Source organism: Neoarius graeffei, chromosome 12, assembly GCF_027579695.1.
Source record: "Neoarius graeffei isolate fNeoGra1 chromosome 12, fNeoGra1.pri, whole genome shotgun sequence".
Lineage (NCBI taxonomy): Eukaryota > Metazoa > Chordata > Actinopteri > Siluriformes > Ariidae > Neoarius > Neoarius graeffei.
In genome coordinates this window covers 81,390,816-81,405,683 of record NC_083580.1, presented here as the reverse complement: position 1 = coordinate 81,405,683, position 14,868 = coordinate 81,390,816, and the positions used below count along the sequence as shown (strand labels likewise).

Here is a 14,868-nt window from a genome sequence, read left to right as displayed (position 1 = left end):
CAGAAATGAGAGTTTTGTTTTGTTATACCTGCACTCTGAAGGAGGGGGATCTACTGGTTTTACCGCTGTCTGTCCAAAACACCCTTTTTCTCAGCAACCACAAATCATTAGCCGCTTGGTACTGCGCTTCAGCTCAGGGTTCTGTACCGTGTGTACCGTTTTCAGGTCTGTCACACATCGACTTCCTGTTTACCAGGATGCTGTTTGAAATCCCTGGAGAGAACGTTGCTCTTTACGCGTTTCAGGGTTTATCATTTGTTGAAGTCAACATTCATAATAAGTGTCCTGTTCCTTCGATTGCTTGCATTCTGATCTAAGCGAGAGTGGGTGGGTGGGTGGGGATGTAAGTGAACAGTAGCTCACAGTTGATGGTTTGTTTTATGCCCTGTAGGATGGGACCACATTCAAACCATAGATTCCTTACTTCGAAAGGGAGGTTATAAAGCTCCCATCACAAACGACTTCAGGAAGACCATCAAACTGACCAGGTAACGGAGCTCTTACTGTTTATTATTTATTTAAACTGCTCACTGTGTCTTTAAAAGGCTTCAACTTTCTCTCAGCTGGGAATATTCTCACCTGAACAGTTTGAAATAATAAAGTTAACTGACTGTCCGAGTTTTCCTTTAGGCTACTTATGCTTTTTATGGCCAAAAAACCTTCACTAGAGCTTTAATCTTGATGTGATGGACACACTGAACTCGGCTTCATAGAAACAACACGCAGACTGTTGCGTTCGTTAGGTTCATCGGTTCACATGTCGTATTTCACATTAATTTTTTTATGAGCATAAAGTTGTCAGGGAATAGAGTGGAGTTTCATTCATTCATTCATTCATTCATTGTGTAACTTACCATTGTACAAAATATCTCGAACTGCACCACTCTTGGCAGCACGGTGGTGTAGTGGTTAGCGCTGTCGCCTCACAGCAAGAAGGTCCGGGTTCGAGCCCGGTGGCCGGCGAGGGCCTTTCTGTGCGGAGTTTGCATGTTATCCCCGTGTCCGCGTGGGTTTCCTCCGGGTGCTCCGGTTTCCCCCACAGTCCAAAGACATGCAGGTTAGGTTAACTGGTGACTCTAAATTGAGCGTAGGTGTGAATGTGAGTGTGAATGGTTGTCTGTGTCTATGTGTCAGCCCTGTGATGACCTGGCGACTTGTCCAGGGTGAACCCCGCCTTTCGCCCGTAGTCAGCTGGGATAGGATCCAGCTTGCCTGCGACCCTGTAGAACAGGATAAAGCAGCTAGAGATGATGATATGAGATGCACCACTCTTCCAATCAGATCAGTGAACCGGAGCTAACTGTAGTTTAACAATGAATGATGGCGATTTTACTCGAAGACATGATCATGACGACCGTGACCCTCGAACCCCAGCTAAAATATTGTGTAAATTTAACACGCAGTAATATATAACAATGATATCACACTTCTGAGATTTCTATTTTTTCAAAGGAGCTGATGGTGATGAATTTGTGTTTAATTTTATTTTTTGTTCCCCCCCCCCCCCCCCCCCCCCCCCCCCCCCCCCCCCATGAATGATGTTGAATGAGGAAGTGAGAAGATATCAGCCAAACCTCATGTTATGTTTACAATCATTGAAATCATTCGGCCTAATGACCTGGAATAACAATAGCAGTTGCAGTAACAGCGCCCCCTGTGTGATGTCAGAGCATCGCACAGCCGCTAGCTTCTCGCAGGAGTGCGGAGTACGCAGCAGCATAGGGAAAAATTTTCAGCATGGAATAGGACCTTAAATCCTTTTTATGGATGCTGTTTGTGTACCTGATGCAGATCATCGCGTGATGTAAACGTACGTATGAAAACATCGTGTAAACGTTAAAATGACTCAAAATGTTTCTGTAACATTTTAAATGTAATAAACTCTGCCTGATCTCCAGTTTCATGAATTTCCATGTGTATATATTTATTTAAATCCATTTTTACATCTCCGTTGTGTTGTTTTCTGCATCGCGGACATCAGAAGCTGTAACGGCGTTGTCTCTGTACCTCCTGATCTTCTTTCCTGTAAAGGATCCAGCTGTGGTGCTGCTTCCTCCAGCTGAGCTCCTGAAGGCTCGTGTTCGGTTCTGCATGGTTCTAGCTCCATCTAAATGTTTCCTTGTTCTTTCAGGTACCGTAGCGAAAAGCTGACGATGAGCTACGCGGAGTACATCGCCCATCGCCAGCACCACCACTACCAGAACGGCATCGGGCACCCTCTCCCCCCGTACAACCATTATTCCTGACAGCGAGCCGCATGACCAGTCACTGGACCTCTCCGCGGACCTCTTCCCAGGAGAGCCCGCCCCCTCGTGGTCTAGCTATCTCTACTACTGTACCATTTTATGATGATAGTTTCCGTTGCCATGCCAGCACTCTGTTTCAGATGGTGGCATGGCAGCGGGTGGCAAAGAAGCATCACGATTATGACGTGGAAAAAAATTCAAAAAACTCATTTATTTTCTCCTTTTTATCCTTTCTATTAATTTAGGTTTTTTTGCAGCATATATATATAAAAAAATATATATATATATTAAAAAAATATATCGACATATAAGCCCATTTTCCCTATTTTTAAAAAAAAGCAAATAAACAAGTACTACTTTTCTTTTTTGCAAAAAAACAAAAAAAAAAAAAAACCAACAACCCGAATCAGGTTTTTTGAGTCTGTGGATGGAAAAAAGTCATATATTAACGAGGGGCTCGTCTCGCAGACAGGAGAGGTTTATGTTTGCTAAGCTTTAGTTCGGGTGAACGCTACACGACTTTGACCTGGGTTACGATAAGCGATCGCGCTAACAAACACCTACGATTTCACCGAGGGGGGAAAAAACTTAGGTTTTGGGGTTTTCTTTTTTTAAAGGACGTTGATTTGAAATGTTTTCACTTCGTCAGAGTAATAGCTGATCAGCTAACCTGAAGTTTACGTTCTCGATCAGTTTGCGAGTAAATTCTTCTGATTGGCCGGCTTCATATTTTAGAATTTGCATAAAATGAAATGACTGACTTATTTATTTCGCTTTCTTTATGGTTTTGGAAAGCGCTCCAAAACAAGTCTGATCTTTCACAGTGCTGTGCTTCTCAGCTCTTCCTTTTATGCAGATTTGTGGGTGTGGTTAAACCTAAACGTGCTACGACTGTGATTTATGACTGACTGACTGCCGTTTTTATCAACGTGAGGAGAAAATTGCTGTCGGAGAATCTTCCGTAACCGTGGCAAGAATTTTTAGTTGGGTTTGGCCACGAAAAAACCCAACTCCCAAACGTTCGTGAATAATTGGTCAGTGACTCCTGGTGTCCTCGTGATGACGACTACATACCTGGTGTAAAAGTCGTGTATCGTTCGCTCCATTGCGTTATATGCTTTTATCATTTCTTATTCATTTTTACGTACGCCACGTAACGTACACGAATCCAAAATATTTGTGAGGTGTGACTTGAAATCGTGAATAATGTGGGAGGGGCTTCTGGGGTCGTGGTTTGTTTTGCTTTCTGACTATAAAGTTCCTGTAAAGCCAGACATGGAGTAGCTTTACATAGTCTGTGTCTTTTTTATTTTGTTAACTTTTATTTTTTCTTCTTTCTTTTCCTGTGTGGTGTTAGATGGGCGCAGATGTTTGGACAAACTCGTAAGAAGAAACCGCTAGACTAAATGAGTGAGTTTTTGGAAAAGTCAAAATATTTTCTTCAGTCCCAGAGAGAGAGAGAGCCACTCGTCACTTTGGCAGCGTTTCGATGGCGTCACATTTTGTTTATTCGCACTGGCTCTGACGAACAGTTTCTGGGTCCCCCCCCCCCCCCCCCCCCCCCCCCCTTTTGTACGAAAAGCCGGATCACGCTGTTCTGAACGGAGCTTCATTCGAAATCGGTTCTCCGTTCTGTTCATGACATTGCTTCAGGTTTTTGGTATAGAAGGTACTCAAACTTTACAAACTGCAGAACTTTACAGTGTTGTTTCTCAGTGAGGGACCAGCCAGGAGGAGATGATGATGATGATGATGGGCTCTCTCAATGTTGGATGGTCAATCTAGCAAAAAAACCACAAAAACAAAACTGGAATCTTTGAGAAATCCAAGATTTCATTCCCCTCCTACAGGACGCTGCTGTGTTTTCTTTCTTTTCACGCAGAGAGGAAAAAAACTTTGCAGAGACTTAGCTCAAACAACAGGGACGAGTGCTTAAAAAAAAAAAAAAAACCTAAAAGCCATACTCTTCTTCAGGCATTGCTTAATGGTCAGGGTGGTGGTTTTGTTTTTCCTGAACTGGGAATTTGTTTTCCGGAAGTTTTCAGTTGCTGACGCGTGCGTTTTTATGATCTGATCCAAATCTGAGTTGTTCCTGATCAGGTGACGTATTTGTGGAAATGAAACCTCTTAAGACGTTACCTCACTTCAAGACGTTCACGCCAGTCCACCATCAGCGCCACCAACGCCACACCTCACGATGCTTGGCACAAGCAATGTTTACATCCATATCCAAACGCCACACAATCCGACGCCGGTTGCCATGACACATCGGATCGTTTGTGAATCCTCATGTCGAGCACATTTGGCCAACCATCGCGAAAACTCCTCCTCCTGACCTGTACGGCGTGGCGTTGCGACCGTATCGTGTCTCTCATGGTTTATGTCAGGTATAAATCATTTCCTCTACTTTTTCTTCTTCATGCTGGATGAAGAGAAGATCCTCGCTGAGGTCTTTCACAAACAGACTGGAATCTTGAGAGGTAGTTTTTTTGTTTTGTCCCCCCCGTAATAAACTAAAGGGTGTGTGGTGTTGCGGAAAACGCAGGCTTTATGAACGGGTCGATCCTTGTGGCATCGCAGGACCAAGCGTTTGAGATTTCAGAACGTTTTTGTTTTTAAAAGCTGAGACACTTTTTCCACAAGAGGACTCTCTCTTTCTCTCTCTCTGCTTTCATATGCAAAAAAAAGTGTTAAGGGCTTTCAGTGTTCCATCCACAGTCATCTCCAGCTCCGTGAAAAGTAAATACACCCTGATTTCAGTTGTGTTGCCTTATAAACGGATCAGTAAACTGTCGGTCCTGATCGTTCAGGCTGCTTTACTACGCCACGGGGAGTTTTCATTTCCAGAAAAGAAAAAAAAACACTCGAGTGTTTATTCAGATCTCGTCCATCTCGCGTCCGGTTCTCCGTTTTTATTTTTCTGAACGCTTTAAGAACATCTCCGTGAACATCTCGCACATGCCGAGCGATCAGGCCGCCATTTTGTGATCCTCCACCGAGTACAGCACAAACTGGATTTGATTTTATTTTTTTTTTTTTTTCTGCTGCAAAACAGTAGTTTTTTGGCATACATGAATGAACGTATTTATGCACATCTGCAATACATTTGTTGTGTGTGTTACAGAAGATGTGTTGAATGAGAGAGAGAGAGAGAGAATGAACTATAAAATGGTGCTACTGGACCTCATTTTTCTGGGGGGTTGAAGGTCACAGTTTAAATGTGACTGGTCATGCGGACTCATCAGTCATATCAGACTTATTCTTATCCTCGATATATGCAGATCTGTTTTACAGGTGGTATTGTTTGTGTTTTTTTTTTGTTGTTGTTGTTGTTGTTGTTCCTACCCGTGTAACAAACTGAAATTTCCTGCAGGTTTGAAAGGACAAGGAGTCACGCGTCTAACCCCATCCTTCCCCCATGGCCTGGCAGAAATACACGGTCATATACGTCTCATCTCATCACGTCTGTCGTACAGTAAACAGCCACGGCAGCCCTGATACACACACACACACACACACACACACACACACACACACACGTGTACGTGATGATTAGTTAAACGCTGCTCTAAAAGACTTTGACGTCCGTTATGAAGTGTTCCTGACTGAACTCACTCATGCTGAAAGCTCGTATGTTCTTCACGTTAAACATCACACACATTCATCAAAGAAAGAATGAATCGGTTTCATTAACGTTAGACGTTACGCTGCTTTGGTCCCAGTGCTGTCGGGCAGCCGAACAGCTGAAAAGTTCACAGGACTGGTGAAAAATACTTGAAAGCATCATAGTCACTGAAGAGATCATCTGATTCCTGAATCTCACTTTGGAGATCCGATCTAAACGCCACTCGGTTTGAACATTGAGCCAAAAATCAAATGAAACAAAACAGTTATGAAACATCACGTCACTCCGCCGCTGTTTGAGACTGAAGACCGTCACGCCGTTAAGTTTCCGTCGTCTCACGTTCTGCCCCGAGAGAAAAACCTTCACTCGTCTTTCCCGAATCGGGTCGATGTTTGTTTCAGAACCAGATCGTCCACGCTGAGACACATACAGGAAGCTCGTCTCCCGTTCATCACGTTTATTGTTTTCTCCTCCCTCGGAGTGTGAAGGCTCGCGTTTCCTTTGTGTGTTCGATCGAACCAAAGATGCCTCCAGCCATGTCCTGATGCTGCTCTCAGACCTGCCTTCCTGTCCTTCCAAAAAAAACCCTGCAAGAAAACTCGTCTGTTCTGTATTTCAGTTTGTTTTTAAAAATATTTAGTTTTGTACAATTTCTAACATTGTTTGTTTGGGGTTTTTTTTCTTTGCCCCTCCCCCATAACCTGACTTCAGTGGACCCTCACTGTGGCGGTGTTGGACGCCTCCTTGCTCGGTGTCGATAACTGTAACACCGAACGGGTTACGTTTCTCTTCCTTTCCTTTTCTTGTTGTTCATTAATGTTGTATGATTGATTGATTGATTGATTGATTGATTTTTTGTTTGTTTTTTTTTTTTTTCTTTTTTTTTTTTTTAAGAAAACCCCATAGCGTGCCTCTTAGATTCATGGGTTTCTTAATGTGTTTTTTCCTAAGACCAGCAGTTATACTTTATATAAAAGATGTGTTGATCCTTATTTTTAAATGCCATTAAACAAAAAAAGCCTCTTTTCTTTACTCTGGACCCAGTAGCAGCACTGGTATACAATCGCACTGATGACAAAAGAAAAAAAAAAGCGTATAAATAATAATAAATGACATGAAATAAGAACTACAATAAACTTGTTTGAGGACATTTTCTAAGAAACTATGCTTAAATGAAGAAAAAAAAAAGACAATAGTAAACAGAACAGTTTTTTTGTACATCAGAAAAAAAAGTTGATTCTTTAAAAAAAAAAATATTTTGGATCTAGTTTCTAAATTATTTTAGTGGTTTTCTACGTTCTGGAACTTTGAGCTGAGTTTTGGACGCACGACTTGCTGACTGTCGATTCCGATTTTGTGTGCAGCGTCGATCGGCACAGCGAGCTCCGGGTTACCTGGTGTAGCCCCTCGAACCCACCGCCTCCTCGCAATCCTTTCTATTTCTATTCAGTTTGGAATTTTTTCTCTGCTTTAATAACTTGAAATTTTTTTTTATGATGATAACTTGGAAAAATAAACACAAATACATGACAGACCCTCCCCTCCCCTCCCTCCCCTCCCCTCCCCTCCCCTCCCCTGTAGAACTAGAACCTCCTCTTCCTCCTCACCTGAATTTGCTCTTTATTGTGTGAAGAAACTTGAAACGGGCATTTATTAAAGATTGAGGATATGACTCGAAGTAAAAAATATATATAATAAAGAAAAAAGGAGGAAAAAAACAGAAAAAAGACAAAAATCCTTTTTTTAAAAACCTGTGCGTTGGGGGGGAGGGGGACTCGTATCTCGATGGATTATCAGTGGGTATGTGAGCTGTGGCGATGATGTAGTTTTAAACCTTGTTATTACCTTTTAAATCATTTATCCAATAAAATATTCTGAAAGAACAAATGTTCAGCGTCGTCAGATTGATTTGATTTTTTTTTTCTTCCTTTTGTCTTTGTTCATTTGTTGTTTGTAATCATGACCTGTTTTTACCCAGGACTCGAACGGAACCACTGCTGCGTCCTGAAAGGAAAAAATCCACCTTGATGACTTTTTTTTTTTTAAATAATTTCATTAATCTTTTATAATTGATGTGAGATCCTCAACGTCACCTGAGGCTTATTTTGTATGATTATTATAAAATAGGATTTGAACTCTGAAATGGGAAATCTGAACTTGGAATTGTCATGTTTCAGCTACAAAGTGGGGAAATAACGAACGTCTCCATGAAAGTATCAAGTTGAGCTACAAACAAAAGATGGAAGCAATTCAAGATTCCGTCGTCACTGCACCGTACAGTGAAATTGAAGCAAGCGATCCAGTCTGTGTATTCAAACAAACAGTATTAAAGGGAAAAAAGTCAGATCTGTACAAGATAAACACTCAAAAACATAAACAAATCTATAAGAAGTCAATTTTAAAAAAATAAACGTCTTTTCAAGAAATTATTTTTTAAAGTTCTGTGTATGTAGGGCGTGACCTCTGATCCAGCAGGTTATTGCACAGTAATGAGTGTATTTCACAATTAGGCGTGATCATTGCACATTTGCCCATGTTGACAGTGCAGTTGAGCAGGAACAATATAAATAAATGTAGGTGGTTGAAAGAATAAGGTGCACGTGGTTGTAAAAACCTGTATTATTCAGGTAAGAGGTGGGCATGTAGAGGTGAAGACAGTTTGCGTTACGGTTCAGTCCTGTTTCTGTCCGTACCGCTGGCATCTGTGTAGCTGACTGGCTTTGTTCAGTTCACGTATGACACTCGCGTAAAAGCTGTTCTTTAGTCTGTTTGTCCATGATGCAATGGACCTGAACCATCTACCAGAGGGCAGTGTTTCAAGAAGCTGGTGTCCAGGATGGGAAGGGTCTTTTAAGATGTTGGTGGCTCTGCGGAGGCAATGGGTGGTGTAGAGCTGCTCTAGAGAGGGCAGTGGGCAGCCAATGATGATCTGTGCAGAGTCGATGACTCTTTGAAGGGCTTCCTTGTCTGCCACAAGTCTGCTGGTGTACCAGGACTCAGGCATCCTGTGACTCCAAAGACGTGACCAGTGTTCCGTATGAGGCCAGAAGGGAACTGACCCTTCTCTCATATGGTAGTGAGGGATTGGAGATGGTGAATGAGCTCAACACCACCTTTTGGAACTTTGAGAAACTCCATCATGCTGTGAGGCTCCCCAAAAAATGTTAACATTTAACAAACATCAGGGAATCTGAACATGGAGCACCAGCATGTAGACATTTCTACTTCTTTCAATCTTCTCAAGGTCCCTTTTTAATGTTTATGGAAAACATCGATAATTTGTACCTCTGCCAAAAATTCCTGGACCCACAAGGCCTGATGACTTTTGATCAGCAGCATCGACATCGCCGCTCAGGAAGCATTTTGAATGTCTGAAGACGTACTGAACGTTGTATCACAGGAGGTGCTGTCAGACCAAATGGTTCCAACTGAGAGGAACAACCCCCTGGAGATCTCCACCAAGAGCTATATACTTTCAAGGGCTATTTTGTGTTTGCATTCGCACCACCAGTAGGAACATGGAGTGATGTAAGCTGGCTTTTTTCCCCCTCTTTTAAATATATAAAGTGTGATGTTAGCAGGAAATACTAGCGAACATTTTTATTTTTTGCTTCGACCTGTCAAAATCATGCTGTATTTCCTCCATCACGCATGCACTCAATAAGGCCTGGACTTCACTCTCTCACTGTTTTTTTTTTTTTTTTTTTGCTTTATTTAAAAAAAAAAAAAACACTAACGTTTTTCACAGATTTAAGCAGTCAGCATACATCACTCAGGGTTCCTCTTGTGCTGGGAGAGATCCTACCCTGAAATAGGAGCTAAGATGGGTCCCTCAAAACAGCGTTCTAACAACTCTGATCATCCTCGGTTCCTGTGTGAACTCTCAAAAGAGGAGAATTTCCTCCAAAGGTTCTAAAGAACTATGAAAGTTCCTCCACTCCAAGCACCAGAGCACCTCATGGACCCCCTGCAGTTTGCCTTCCAAACCTCTGGGGCTGAAAGATGCAGTTCTGATACTATTACACTTATTACACAGTCAGCTTGAGAAACCAAAAACTCATGCCAAGATTTTATTTGTGGACTTTTCATCTGCTTTTGATCAGATAAATTGGCTCCAGAATGTTCGCTCAAAGGAGACTCGATTTCATGGAGTGTTGATTTTGTTGGTTGTAGAATCCAGCAGGTCCGTCAATCTCTGGCCAAATGACCACTGGAACGGGTTCTGCCCGACAATCATGCTTTGTTCATTTTGTACACCAACTCTTGCACTTTCCATAATAGACACTTTATTAAGTATGCAGATGCCACTGCATTAATGAGTCTCCTACATGAGGAGGATAGTGATGAGAAGTCAAGTCAAGTTTATTTGTATCGTGCTTTTAACAATAAACATTGTCGCAAAGCAGTTTTACAGAATTTATGACTTTTTAAACATGAACTAATCTATCCCCGATGAGCAAGCCTGTGGCAACGGTGGCAAGGAAAAACTCCCTCAAATCAGACAACACGAGGAAGAAACCTCGAGAGGAACCAGACTCAAAAGGGAACCCATCCTCATCTGGGTGATAACAGACATGATTATAACATTTTTAATAGTTTTAACATGAAGTTTGTTCCGTTGATGTTATAAACCTTTCGTTGATGGAAACTTGAGTGCAAAACTGTTCATGACAACTGCAGTCCTCAGCCATAAAAGCATTAGAGTCCAGAGCATCTTCCAGGCGTGACCCCCACAGGAGCGATGTGATGAGACTCCAACCAGACACAGGGCACCAGGGTGGATCAGGCAGGTCCGAGGAACAGAAGAGGTTCAGCATCTCGATCTCAGGATCGACATGTAACTCAGAGGGACAGACAGTAGGAACAGTATACATTTTGTGCTGAGTGCAAGCAGGGACTCCGGCAAAACTAACTATGACAGCATAACTAAAAGGAGAGAGCCAGAAGGTAACACAGGCATGAGGGGCCCCAGGACATAAAGCAGCAGCCACTACACCGTCAACACACTCGAGTGAGCAAGCGAGTGGGGACTGACAGCATCCGTACATCATAAAGTTCACCATGGAGTTCTTGGCTACTTTCTAAACTGCTGTGAGAAGTCAACAAAAACAAAGGAACTGTCCTTGACTTTAGAAAGCTGTAACCCTCTCATGCTACCTTTATCCGTGAAGAGCTCAGTGTTCTAAATGACCTGTACCTCGATGATGATGTGATCAACCATCAGCCCAAAGGGGACCTGAGGTCTGACTGCATCAGCAGGAAGTTATCCTTAATGTCCACAAAACAGGCTTCAAATATTCTTTTAGTGAAAGTGTTGAGTTTCGGAATCATCTGCTGGTTTAGTGATGCTGCTGAAGCCCAAAGACTGTTAGAAGAATCAAAACAGCCAGTAAAGGGTGAGGGTTTATGTTCCCATGGATGGAAAACATCTCCAGAGACAGAATGATGAATAAGGAGGCACACCTCGGTCTCTTGGTTTGAATGATAAGAACAGAACTAAATTTTCTCTTCTACAAGCCAGTGGGTTTTTAAACAGGTGCTGTGTGCGGTCATGAGCAGGACATGGAGCCGCTTCAGACATCATCATCATCATCTGCTGCGAGGTTGGACGTGTGTGTGTGTGTGTTGATAACTTGTGTTGTGATGAAATGCTGATTGTGTAACAGACAAGTTTCAGATCAAGTGTCTGTCCGTCATCAGCCGCCATGTTGACATGACGTCATGGACTGAACTCGGATGCTTCCTGACTTCCCCAGTAGGAATTCCAAGTTGAGAAAACGGTTTTAGCATTTTCCTAGTCTGATGTAGGGTTAATATAGTTCTTGTAAACTAAAACTAGCACTGAAACATATTTTTTGAAGAAACAGTCACGAAAATACAACACCAACTAAAACACGAGACTTTGAAGTAAAATCAGCAGTAACAGACCGGAGCCAGCAGGGGGCGCTAATGTCACTCCACCTGCTGTAAAACTCCGAAGAAGACAGTGACGATGCAAAAGCTGGTCAATTCATCAAAATAAAATTACTTCTGCCCTTGTAAAACATAGCAAAAGACTAAAGAAAAAAAGTAATAAAAATTACAAAGCTATAATCAATCACTCTGCTCTGAGGTCAGAAACTTTCTGCAGTTTGGTTTACAGCGTCCTACGTTACCCACAGTGTCAACCCAGTGGGAGTTCACGAATGAGTGTGATGCAGCAGAGCTTTAGTACTCCAGTCTGTCCAGCTCACTCACCTCTTCATCTGGACCTTCAGCTTCCACATCAACACCATCGCACTCATCATCTCGTTCATGGTGAACAACACCTGTCTGAGGCGCTCCAGCAGAACGCTGCACTGCATTGGGACTTTGAGTCGAGTCTTCACTCAACACCACCAGCAACTGATTGATCAATCGATCGATGACAGTCAACACAGCCACTGTTCTAATATAAACCTCTTGAACATGTTTCAGGGTGGAGTTTAACTTTAACCCCAACTTCATTCACTCATTAGTAAACTAGCGGCCATAAACATGATCTTGAGGAAACAAACAAACAAACAAACAGCTTGAGGAAGAGCTTTTATTTTTCTTTACCACAATACAGTACATACTTCACCAAAAATATGTACAAAAAAAAAAACTACAAAATCCCTTTCAGTTCATCATCATCTCACATCCATATGCTTCCAGTCCTTGGAGGAAACAACATCTGGATTCCAACAAAACCCTGCTGAGATCCAGCTGCTGAGATCAGACCTGTTTCTGGGGAATGAGTGAGACAGGAGGATGGAGGTCTGTACACTGAAACCAGAACGATTCATTTTCAGGTGAATAACATCTGTAAATCCCTCATTTTCCTGACAGAGACTCTTCTGAAGACAAAATGTTCAGATTCTCAGAAAAGCCTCAACAAAACAAAACAAAACCTAGAAATAATCTAAACCAATTTATCCTCCTCCTTTGTACAGGTATGACATTAACACTTTTAAAAAAGGAAAAAATAATGAGCAGTACGTGGAAGTTTTATGGAAAAAAAAGAAAGCAAGCAAAAGAAAGAGATGGTGTGAAAGTTGAGGCTGAAAACCCACCAACAATCAGGAAAAATGAGGCTTAAACGTTTTTAAAACAATCCAGTAAAGTCGGCTCTTGCACTCGCTCAGCCTGCAGACTGGGAGGAAGTGAAGGTTTCATCGTCTGTCCTTCTGGAGGTGGATCAGTGATGCACGAAACTCACAGTGAGGTGAAGAGCAGGAAGTGTTAAAGCATCACACATCGATACGAACACAACATCGACACACGGATGCTGTTTACGACACGTTCAACATCGCTGCACACTGAACACCAGTGAGGGTTGAGATGGGTGTGTAAGAGCGAGCATGGGCTTTGGGGTGTGTGTATAAAACATGGAGTGGTGGCGTCACATGACTGTACAAGAAATCTTAAAAAAGAAAAAAAGGCAACTGAAGATAAAAGTCTGGTGTAAATGAGGAGACTCTCAAACACGCAGGACGACTTCAGTAAAATCCTGCTCGATGGTTTTCTATAAAACAAACACCGCTGTACAGCGTCTCCCCACTGTACACATACAAGACACCAAGCAACACTCAGACCCAGGCTTGTGTGATGCTGATTTTTAAAAATATCACAATAAACGATTTAATCATCCAGAACTGATCACCGTAATAAAAGGTGATTGATCATTTCCATCAGGAGAGCGGAGGAGGCGCGACAGGATCACAGCTGTGGGGTCAGGAACTGCTGACAGGCAGAGACAATCACACAGACACAGCTGGAGCGTTTAAAGAAACCAGCAGTCCATTTTGAATATAATGCTTTTATAAATAAATCAGTGTGTAATAATTTTGTGTTGATCTGCTGCTCAGAGTCTCCGACTGGAGCAGAAAGAGAAAAGTAATGCATTTAATCACTTTCTATTTAGCTTCACAATTAACTTTATTTAAAAATAAGTGTTCAATTTAACACTTTGTTGTCGGAACATTTAATCTCTTTAGTCATAATTTTTGGAATTCTTCTCTTCCAAAACCAAAAGACTGAATTTTTAGTCGCACTGTTTTCAGTAACATCGCAAATAAACTCAGTAACTGATGTTAACATTAATACGTGTGTAACATTCAAAGCGAGAGCGACATGAGAGCATGTGAGAAGGAGGGAAGGGGGTGGAGCTTCCAGGCAGTATCAGTTAATATCGGAGAGCTCGAAACACTTGCGCAACTGTCAATCATTCCGGATGAAAACGATGACTGGATCATTTCCCATTTTATCAGGAAAGAAAACACTGAATTTCTGGATGACTGAGTGAGAACTCGTCCGAGTGTGTCATCTGACGTTAAACCACGAAGCTTCACCATAAACTGTGGAAAGATTGTCAGGTCTGGAAATCTAATACAATAAAATATAATATACTAACAGTAAACATTACTGGCTCTCATGGCAGTGTAATATCGTGTCGAGAAGATGAAATCCGTTTATCACACAAGCCTGTTTTGGCCTTTTATCAATCACCAGTGAGGAGAAAAATTAAATTAAATAAAACAAGGTACTCGAGGAGTTTGAATTTGTGCAGAACGCGTCGTCACTTTGTGTTCGGAGTTTCAGTCGACTTTCTTGGAGCGTAGGCGGGCCGAGTGGAGCAGGTGACAGAGAGCGGGCGAGGCCTGCTGGCAGATGACGGTGAGAGCTTTGCCGTGTAACAGCGTCAGCGCTGTTTGGTGGGCGGCGGCCCACACGCGGTACCACGGCCCGTAAAACGGATCGGACACGGCCGGACACAGCATGTTGTTCAGATTCACCTCAGTCACCTGCAACAGGTAAAAGAGCGAGAGAGACACGTCACACAGACACGCCACGCTGGAACAGGTTATCATCACAAAATGACAAAAGCAGCACAGGATAACCGACAGCTTTAAAAAAAATAAATATTGGCACCCCAACTATTCTGACAAATGGGAAAATGAATGAATGTGATTCCTGTTTTCAGACTCTAATCACAAG

General features: G+C 42.3%; 2 protein-coding genes across 4 annotated transcripts in view; one reads left to right on the top strand and one right to left on the bottom strand.

Moving 5' to 3' along the window:
• Positions 1 to 7,758, top strand: part of ammecr1 (AMMECR nuclear protein 1) — a 75,232-nt gene extending 67,474 nt beyond the window's left edge. For 2 of the 3 annotated variants that reach the window (XM_060936532.1, XM_060936530.1), the window contains 2 exons: positions 392 to 488; positions 2,132 to 7,758. In XM_060936532.1, coding sequence (XP_060792515.1) covers positions 392 to 488; positions 2,132 to 2,246 — 212 coding nt within the window. In that variant the 3' untranslated portion in view covers positions 2,247 to 7,758. Of the gene's footprint in view, positions 1 to 391; positions 489 to 1,554 lie in introns of all 3 variants that reach the window. The other variant, XM_060936531.1, reaches the window with a different exon arrangement.
• A 4,664-nt stretch (positions 7,759 to 12,422) lies between these two features.
• LOC132895713 (transmembrane protein 164) overlaps positions 12,423 to 14,868 on the bottom strand; it is a 42,165-nt gene continuing 39,719 nt past the window's right edge. The window contains exon 6 of the mRNA XM_060936529.1: positions 12,423 to 14,675. Within this exon, the coding sequence (XP_060792512.1) occupies positions 14,469 to 14,675 (207 nt within the window). The 3' untranslated portion in view covers positions 12,423 to 14,468. The remainder of the gene's footprint in view (positions 14,676 to 14,868) is intronic.